This window comes from Panicum virgatum, chromosome 7N, assembly GCF_016808335.1.
Source record: "Panicum virgatum strain AP13 chromosome 7N, P.virgatum_v5, whole genome shotgun sequence".
NCBI classification, from domain to species: Eukaryota; Viridiplantae; Streptophyta; class Magnoliopsida; order Poales; family Poaceae; genus Panicum; species Panicum virgatum.
In genome coordinates this window covers 42,744,207-42,753,975 of record NC_053151.1, presented here as the reverse complement: position 1 = coordinate 42,753,975, position 9,769 = coordinate 42,744,207, and the positions used below count along the sequence as shown (strand labels likewise).

General features: G+C 56.3%; 2 protein-coding genes across 2 annotated transcripts; one reads left to right on the top strand and one right to left on the bottom strand.

The window, feature by feature from the left end:
* Positions 1-2,674: 2,674 nt before the first annotated feature.
* LOC120681289 (secreted RxLR effector protein 161-like) lies at positions 2,675-3,004 on the bottom strand. Its single transcript, XM_039962800.1, has one exon. It carries the CDS (start codon positions 3,002-3,004, stop codon positions 2,675-2,677), a length of 330 nt encoding a protein of 109 aa, XP_039818734.1.
* A 4,315-nt stretch (positions 3,005-7,319) lies between these two features.
* Positions 7,320-9,366, top strand: LOC120683339 (B3 domain-containing protein Os02g0683500-like). Its single transcript, XM_039965414.1, has one exon. The coding sequence runs from the start codon at positions 7,880-7,882 to the stop codon at positions 9,086-9,088; it is 1,209 nt and encodes a 402-aa protein (XP_039821348.1). The 5' UTR covers positions 7,320-7,879; the 3' UTR covers positions 9,089-9,366.
* The last annotated feature ends 403 nt before the right edge of the window (positions 9,367-9,769 follow it).

Here is a 9,769-nt window from a genome sequence, read left to right as displayed (position 1 = left end):
ATGGACTAATTAGGTTCAAAAGATTCATCTCATATACAGCTAAACTGTGCAATTGATTATTTTTTTAAAACTACATTTAATGCTCCATGCATGTGTGAATGTGTCCAAAAACTTGATGTGACGGGAATCTTGAAAATTTTTGGAAACTAAACATGACCTTATTTGGAAAGGTAGCAAAACCAATTACTAATATGATTATGTTTTATCGGATTGATGGCGGGATGTTTTTTATTTTTATGAGAATTTCTAGAGTTTCTCATTTTTCTAGAGTGTTCATCTAGGATCCTAGATTGCTTCGTGTGGAGATTTTAAAAGGAGCATCCAATTAGTAATAGTAAGATGAGATCCAAAGATGCCCCTAAAATAAAAAAGCGGAGCTCATACCAATTTGCTAACTAGAAACAAAAGATGAAGCAAGGTGAATATCTTTGTTCAACTGACTTGTCAGTCAGCCAGCCAGCAGTGTTTTTCTCTCAAACCAAATCAGTATCAGTCAGCAGACAGCCAGTAGTAATTTTCTTTTACAACAAATCAGCACCAGCTACCAGCCACAGCCAGCCGAACAGAGCGAGACCTTGCTCGGCAATTGAAGACAAAAGAAGCAAAATATGGTCGCTGCTGAAAATTTTGCTTGTAAATTATTGTTATTGTCTATAAAACTGTCACTGCATTGGTTTTCAAAATTGTCAAATTACTGGTGGGGATTATCGGTAACGAAAAAAAGTACTGCTGATGCTCAGAAGTAGCTGGCTGCCACTAGCTAGCATACTATATGATATGAACCCTACAATAAGTACGGGAGCTGGGCAGAAATTGCTGCGCAACATGTCCTGCCCGAAGCATATGTGATTATCTCCGTCTACGCATCCGGCCACGAGGAGCGATAGATGTGTGGTTGAAAGAAACGGTCTCGAGTGGCTGATCCCTTTGGTTCTAAGCACAGCTACGAGCCGAGTCTACAGAGGCGTGTCTCGCGGCTGGTCATACTTGATCCCCATATCATGACAAGGACGAGCTCACATGAGCCCAACCAGTTGATCCATGGGCCCCACCCTACTCCCGCGCGCCATCCTTCCTTCCTCCTCCTCGCCACCCCCTCTGCAAAGCTACCACCACCGTACTGGGGCAGGGGCTGCGCTGCAGCTCAGTACTACAACCTACTTTCCCCTGCCTAATTACCTGCTCTCAACTGAGAGCAACTCACATTTCAATTTTTACCATGGAGATGAGAATTATTTCCACCCCAAAAGATTCAAGAAGACGCATGTACTCCCAGATGGCCCATGCAGTTGGCATTTGTTCCCTTGTGCATTGGCTACGAAATGAGATGCATAGTGGTATTAGTATATGCACATCCATTTATTGATTGCTTAGTAATTTAGGGTGTTTTTAGTTCTTTTGGTGTAAAGTTTTTAAAGTATACAGACACATATTTGAAATATTAAACGTAGACTAATAATAAAACAAATTATAGATTTCGGCTCTAAACTGTGAGACAAATTTATTAAGTCTAATTAATCCATCATTAGCAAATATTACCGTAGCATCACATTGTCAAATCATGACGCAATTAGGCTCAAAAAATTCGTCACGCAATTTACATGCAAACTGTGCAATTGATTTTTTTGTCCTCATTTAAGGCTCTGTGCATGTGTCCAAATATTTGATGTAATATTTTTGGTCAAAAATTTTTGGAATCTAAACAAGGCCTCACTGGTTTGTGCGAGGACGACTTCCTCGGTCTCTGATGATGACCAGGACAATGTAGATTGGGATTACTGTAAATTCAGTTGAGTAAAAATAATGACCACATGGAACGGTATTTAAACAGACAACTGTTGATCCACTGCAAAGTTTTGTCAGTTCCTCGAAATTTCATCGTTAGGGTCGAATCAGTGGTTTTATTTAAGGTTAGCACAGCCTGCTCATCACTCGTCGGTAACAGTCCAGGGTAGTATTCAATATGACCCCAAAATAACAGAATACAGAAAGGCAAGGAGTAAGGAGTTGGACCACGCAATACAATATGCTCTCCAAGCTCATAGTTCAGAATAAAAATGCAGAATGGCGACAACACCCTTTTGCTTGCAGGTGGAGGAAGAAGGACTCAGGAAGAGCACACGAAGTGGAGCTGCTTAAGACTCTGAGCTGCAGCTGCTCTCCTCTTTATAGATACACCGGTCAAAGTGAGAATTTACAAGGCATGGCTCTACAGTACAATGCAGCCATGACTATTACATGTACAGTCATCTACTGTTACCATGCTGCAACTTGCAGCGGCTACTATGCACAACAGTCATTTGCCGCCCAAGAGTAAATTGCAGGCTTGACTGAGTACAAGCTAGTGCTACTACTGCTAGGCATGGAAAAAGCAAGCATGAGTAATTATCTATCAATTCTTCCCCAAATTGCACTGCTCTTGCTTGATCCCCTCAACTCCAATCTTGATCCTCAACTCTGTGAGTCGAATGCGCCCAAGTGGTTTGGTGAGGATGTCCCCGAGTTGTCGAGCTGTCTCGACATACTCGAGCCTGATCTGTCCACCATCGACGCAATCACGGATGAAGTGATACTTAGTGTCGATGTGCTTGCTCTTGTCGTGGTGGACGGGGTTCTTTGCTAAGGCGATGGCGGACTGGTTGTCCCCCATCAGGACGGGTGCCCGAGCTTCTTCTCAGGTGAGCTCTGCCAGCAGCCGCCCCAGCCAAACTCCCTGGCAACATGCCACCGCCGCCGCAATGTACTCTGTCTCGCAAGTGCTCAGCGCAACGACCTTCTGTTTCATCGATTGCCAAGAGATCGGGCACGCTCCAAGGAAGAAAAGCACAGCAGTCGTGCTCCTTCGTCCGTCAACGTCGCCCGCCATGTTGCTGTCGTTGAACCCAATCAGTTCCAGCTCTCCTCTGCTCCTCCTTGGGTAGACGAGCCCGTAATCGCGCGTCCCTTCCACATAGCGGAGCAGATGCTTGACCGCGGTGAGGTGATCCTCCCGCGGCTCCGCCATGAACCGGCTCACGTACCCCACGGCGAACCCATGTCCGGCCGCGTGTGCGTGAGGTAACGCAGTGCGCCGACGGTGCTCCGGTAGCTCGTGGCGTCCACCAAGGGGGCAGTGCTGTCCTTTGACAGCTTCACCTTCTCCTCCATGGGCGTCTGGCATGCCCTGCACTCGCCCAATCCGCTCCGCTCCAGCAACTTCCTCGCGTAGGTGCTCTGGCAGAGCGTGATGGCATTCCCGGTCTGCTCCACCTCAATGCCGAGGTAGTAGGTGAGCAGACCGAGGTCTGACATGCGGAACATCGACTTCATCTTCTCCTTGAATGCGTCGATGTCCCGCTACTCAGCTCCGGTGACGATGAGGTCATCGATGTACACGCCGACGATCACCCGGCCTCCCTTCGACCGCCGTGTGTCGAGGGCGTGCTCGGTGGCGCACTTGGTGAAGCCGAGCGACGCGAGGCTGGCGTCGAGCTTGATGTTCCACGCGCGCGGTGCCTGACGCAGCCCATACAGGGCCATGCGCAGGCGGAGCACCCTGTGCTCCTCGCCGGCGATGACAAATCCCGGCGGCTGCTGCACGTACACCTCCTCGGCGAGCTCTCCATTGAGGAATGCCGATTTCACATCTAGGTGATGGACCTTCCAGCACCTCACCGCCGCCAGCGCCAACAGCAAGCGCACGGACTCCATGCGCGCCACCGTCGCAAAGACTTCCTCGAAGTCGATGCCCTCGCGCTGCACGAATCCCTTGGCGACGAGCCATGCCTTGTGCCGCACCACCTCGCCGCGCTCATTCCGCTTCACCTTGAACACCCACTTGAGCCCAATTGGCCGGCAACCGGCCGGCGGATCCACCAGCTCCCACGTGTGGTTCTCCTCCACCGCCGCCATCTCCTCCAGCATCGCCGCCCGCCAGCGTGCCTCCTATTCTGCTGCGGCGAAGTTTGGTGGCTCCTCTGCGCTGCCCAGATGCAGCTCGAGGTCGTCCAGCACATGGGCCGCCTGCCCGGGCAAACTCCCCATGCCAACGATGTCATCCACCAGACGGATTAGGAGTGGCTCGCCGGAGTAATCGGCATCGATGTTCGGGGAGGCGCTCGGCGGAGGCGTGACGAAGCGAATCGACGAAACGGTGCTCATTGCGGCAGAGATCGGAGTCCCCTGCCCCTCTCTCGAGGGTGTCACCTGCGCCTCGCTCGAGGGTGTCACCTGTGCCGATCTCGAGGGTGCCCCCTGCGCCTCGCTCGAGGGTGCCCCCTGTGTCGCACTCGAGGGTGTCCCCTGCGACTCGCTCGAGGGTGCCCCCTGTGCCGCTCTCGAGGGTGTCCCCAGCGACTCGCTCGAGGGTGCCCCTTGTGTCGCACTCGAGGGTGTCCCCTGTGACTCGCTCGAGGGTGCCTCCTGTGCCGCTCTTGAGGGTGTCCCTTGCGACTCGCTCTAGGGTGTTGCTTCCCCTTCATCGTGAGCCAGCTCCCCCGCACCGGTGTACACCATGTACTCGACGGTGAAAGAGCTGCTCAGGCTGCCTGGCGTCGCTTCCCCATCGCCAGACTCCCAGCCCCAGCACGCCGCCTCGTCGAAGACGATGTCGCAGGACACGACCACCTTGCTGCTGGCCGGGTCGTAGAGCCGATAAGCCTTGCTCCCGCGCTCGTACCCTAGGAACACCATAGAAGTGCTCCTGTCTTCCAGCTTGGCGAGGTTGGGCTTTGTCTTCTTCACGTGCCCGACGCAGCCGAATGTCCTGAGAAAGGACACGTCCGGCTTCCTCCCGTGCCAAGCCTCGAATGGCGTCGTGCCCTTCAGGCTCTTGGTGAGCACGCGGTTCAGGATGAACACCGCCATGCTCACCGCCTCGCCCCAGAACGCCGCTGGCATCTTCTTGGCCTTCAGCATGCTCCTAGCCATGCCGACCACCGTCTGATTCCTCCTCTCCATGACGCCATTCTGCTGCGGCGAGTACGGTGCCGCGAGGTGGCATTCAACACCCTGTACCGCGCAGTAGAGGCCGAACTCGACCGAGGTGAACTCGCTGCCGCGATCCGTCCGCAGCACGCGTAGCTTCTTCCCCGTCTCCGTCTCCACCTGCGCCTGGAACTCCTTGATCACCGCTGGCGCCTCGTCCTTGCTCGACAGCAGGTGCAGCCACATGTAGCGGCTGCAGTCGTCCACCAGGAGCAAGAAATAGCGTCGTCCGCCGTGCATTGCCGGTGTAATTGGCCCGCAGAGGTCACCGTGGACGAGCTCGAGGGTATCGCCAGCGCGGTAGCTCGCCTTCTTGGGGAACGACAGCCTCCTCTGCTTCCCGGCAAGGCAGCTGTCGCACAGCTCGCCAGCATGCTCGATCAGTGGCAGCCCTCACACCATGCCTTGCTGCGCCATCCTGGCCAGAGCATCGAATCTCAAATGTCCGAAGCGCGCGTGCCAGCGCCACGCCGCATCGTCGCACCTTGCCGCCAAGCACACCGTGCGCGCAATGCATAGCGCCAAGGTGTAGAGGCGATTCTTGCCGCGCTCGACCTTGGCGAGCAGCTTCCGCTCGCGGTCCTTGATCCGGAGCACGCCGCCGTCGATCAGCACCTGGCAGCCTCGCTCGTCGAGCTGGACAATGCTGACGATGTTGCTCCGGAGCTTGGGGATGTAGTACACATCCGTCAGTGCCTTGTGCTCGCCATTCTTGCACTGGAACACGACCATACCGCGCCCCTGGATGTCGACGCCGGAGTTGTCCCCGAACTTCACGGTACCGATGACTCCGGTGTCGAGCTCGGAAAAGGCCGCGCGGTTCCCGGTCATGTTGCTCGCGCCAGGGTCGAGGTACCACAGCTCCTCTGCCTCCTATTCTGCTCGCCCGAGGTTGACCTGCGTGCGTGGCTTGTCAAGCTCAACGCGCCCGCCGCAGTCCTCTGCCTCAGTGTTGATGGCGCAAACCTGTGCCATGAGCAGCGCAGGCTCTTCCTCGTCATCCTGGGCGAGATGCGCCCGCTCCTGGCGCCGCGGCTCCTTGCAGTCGCGGGCCCAGTGCCCGATCTTGCCGCAATTGCGGCAACGATTCTTGTCGGCGGCACGATCTCCGCCGTCCTTGCCGGCGCCCTACGCCTTTTGCCGTGGCTTGCAGCGCCGCCTGCCGCGCGCGCCGCCTCCGCCGCCTCTGCGCGAAACAGAGGAGCCCTCCCCCTGCTTCCTCTCGTGCAGGCACGCTGCCCACTGCTCCTCCGTGAGCAGTAGCTGGCCACCGACAGTCGTGCGGGCGGGGGCCTCCGCGCGGTCCTCGACCGCCTTGAGCCGCCCGGTGACGTCCTCGATTGAGAGTGTGCTCATGTCGAGCAGCGTCTCTATTGAGAGCGCAATCTGCGCGAACTGGGGCGGCACGACCCGCAGGTACTTGACCACCGCTTCCTCCTCTCCGATGTCGACGCCAACCTGCGCTAGCTGGCTTACCAGTGAGGTGAGCCGCAGCGCGAAGTCCTTGATGACCTCTCCATCGCGGAACGCGATCGCCTCGTACTCCCGCCTGAGCTGCTACGCCTTTGCCTTGCACACGCGGTCCCCGCCCAGCCGCATCGTCTCCAGGCTTTCCCACGCCTCCTTGGTGGAGTCCTTGGCGCCGAGCGGGACGACGTACTCTGCCGGCACGGACTTGACGAAGGCCTCCATGGCCAACTGGTCGTCTTCTTCGTCAGCGGTGCCCACGGCCGCCCACAGACGCCTCGTGCATCACCTTCATCAGCACCACCCACTCGGCGTAGTTCGTGCGAGTGAGCATGGGGTACTGCGCGCCGCCGACATTCCGCACCATCTTCTTCACGACGTACGTCGTCTGGCGCCCACAGCCACGCTCCTGAGAACGCCCGCACCCATGCTCACGATCCAGGGAAGCCATGGCCACCAAACTCGAACACTCAACCTGGCTTTGATACCACTTGTTGGCACTCCCTCACACACACAACACCATCTTACTTGCAGGTGGAGGAAGAAGATGAGAGAAAAAAGGACTCAGGAAGAGCACACGAAGTGGAGCTGCTTAAGACTCTGAGCTGCAGCTGCTCTCCTCTTTATAGACACACCGGTCAAAGTAAGAATTTACAAAGCATGGCTCTACAGTACAATGCAGCCATGACTATTACATGTACAGCCATCTACTGCTACCATGCTACAACTTGCAGCGGCTACTATGCACAACAGTCATTTGCCGTCCAAGAGTAAATGACAGGCTTGACTGAGTACAAATTAGTGCTACTACTACTGAGCATGAAAAAAACAAGCATGAGCGTGAGTAATTATCTATCATCCTCACCCTGTGGGAACGCAGCAGCAGCTAGCAGCTTTCCCGCAGCTCGCTCGCTTTACCCCTCCCAATCAAGCGCCACTAGTCGCTAGAGAGAGAAAACAACCACACTTAATTACCACGCGCTTTCTCTCTCCTCCGTCCCATCGATCCCTCTCCCAGCCCGCCTCGTCTTCCTAGTTCCTCCGACGCGCGGCGGGGATCGATCCGAGCGCGCGCGGGGGGTCAATGCGATGCGAGCGACGGTGGCAGATGATGAATCTCTTCCCGTCCCCTCCCGATCGGCCGCGTCGTCCTAGCTCTGCCGAGTCAAATTCACCCACAGCGAGAGGAGAGAGAAGGGAGGGGAGAGACTAGAGAGGGAGAGAGGGACAGACAGGCAGGAGGAGTGGTAGATATAGATAGGCTCATCGCGGATAGATCCCCCGCCTCCTCTTCACTCTCCCCAGCAAGCAACCAAGCCCAACCCCGCCTCCGCCGCGCCTGGACCGCGTCGCATCGCATCAAAGCCGCCGCAACAGGGACAGCCGCTCCGAAGGGAAGGCATCCAGCACGAAGAGGAGGCCGCTGGCCAAGCGGGGCGTAGCAGCTATGGAGTTCGCGAGCTCGTTGAGTAGGTTTTCCAAAGAGGAGGACGAGGAGGAAGAGCAGGAGGAGGAGGAGGAGGCGTCCCCGCGCGAGATCCCCTTCATGACAGCGGCAGCGACGGCCACCACTGGAGGGGCCGCCTCCTCGTCGTCATCGCCTCCCGCGGCGCCGTCGGCGTCGGGCTCGGCTGCCCTCCGCTCCAGCGAAGGCGCCGGGGCATCCGGCGGCGGCGGCGGGAGCGACGACGTGGAGGTGATCGAGAAGGAGCACATGTTCGACAAGGTGGTGACGCCCAGCGACGTGGGGAAGCTCAACCGGCTGGTGATCCCGAAGCAGCACGCGGAGAAGTACTTCCCGCTGGACGCGGCGGCCAACGAGAAGGGCCTCCTGCTCAGCTTCGAGGACCGCGCCGGCAAGCTCTGGCGCTTCCGCTACTCCTACTGGAACAGCAGCCAGAGCTACGTCATGACCAAGGGCTGGAGCCGCTTCGTCAAGGAGAAGCGCCTCGACGCCGGGGACACCGTCTCCTTCTGCCGCGGCGCCGGGGAGGCCGCGCGGGACCGCCTCTTCATCGACTGGAAGCGCCGCGCCGACTCCCGCGACCCGCACCGCATGCCGCGCCTACCGCTCCCCATGGCGCCCGTCGCGTCACCGTACGGCCCGTGGGGCGGCGGCGCAGGCGGCTTCTTCATGCCGACCGCGCCGCCCGCCACACTCTACGAGCACCATCGCTTCCGCCAGGGCCTCGACTTCCGCAACATCAACGCCGCCGCGCCGGCCAGGCAGCTCCTCTTCTTCGGCTCCGCTGGCATGCCCCCGCGCGCGTCCATGCCACCGCCGCCGCCGCCTCAACCTCCGCGCAACATTATGATGGTGCAACCCAGCCCCGTGGTTACGGCGGGTCTGCCCATGGTTCTCGACTCAGTGCCGCTCGTCAACAGCCCGACGGCGGCTGCGAAGCGCGTGCGCCTGTTCGGAGTCAACCTCGACAACCCGCAACCGAGCGGCGGCGAATCAAGCCAAGACACCAACGCATTGTCGCTGAGGATGCCGGGATGGCAAAGGCCGGGGCCATGGAGGTTCCTCGAATCGCCTCAACACGGCGCCGGCGTCGGTGCAACTGGTGGGGCCGAGTCCTCCGCAGCCTCGTCGCCGTCGTCATCGTCGTCGTCCAAGAGAGAAGCGCACTCGTCATTGGATCTCGATCTGTGAGCTAGATCGATCAGGCGACCTCGATCGATTCGGAGCGTACAAAAGGAAAGTTGAACAATTCTTCCTTCCATCTGCTACCTTCTTCTTAATCATCTTCTTCACCTTTTGAGATTCCATTATAACTTTTGATGATAGAATTTAGCTTCTTAACATTTTGTTTTCTAAACTTTGTTTCGGCCATTCAAATTCTTGTGTTGGCTTGACAATATATAGAGAGAAGTTAGGCGAATTAATCAATTATTAATGCTTTCAAATCTGACTCAGTTTTTTCTTCACCACTATTGATCGATACATTTTTGTTCTCGCTATTCGATTCCATTACTATAAGGGAACTTACTCATTATGTATAGTTGGGCTGGACAATTCTGATTGTCCCTACATATGATAACACACCTTCAAATCTGCACTCCCCACAGCATCAGTACCAAGATCTGAATCGTAAGACCATAGGTGCAGTGCAATATGCATTGTGCCTTTCTTGCATCATATGTATATATATGATCGTCCTAGATTGGAGTTGCAACCACACAGCTCTCAGAAAAACATGGCGGGACATAACGACATTGACAGCGGATTAGCTGCAGTCAACAATGCAAGAGGCAAAGCCATGGAGCTAGCTACCCGCATTGCAGGTCAGATGCTTAATTGTAAGTACTCTTCCCATCTCCTTCATCAGTACTG

Coding starts and splice junctions, on each gene's coding strand:
- LOC120681289 (XM_039962800.1), bottom strand. CDS start 3,004: ATGGCGGAGCCGCGGGAGGATCACCTCACCGCGGTCAAGCATCTGCTC.
- LOC120683339 (XM_039965414.1), top strand. CDS start 7,880: ATGGAGTTCGCGAGCTCGTTGAGTAGGTTTTCCAAAGAGGAGGACGAG.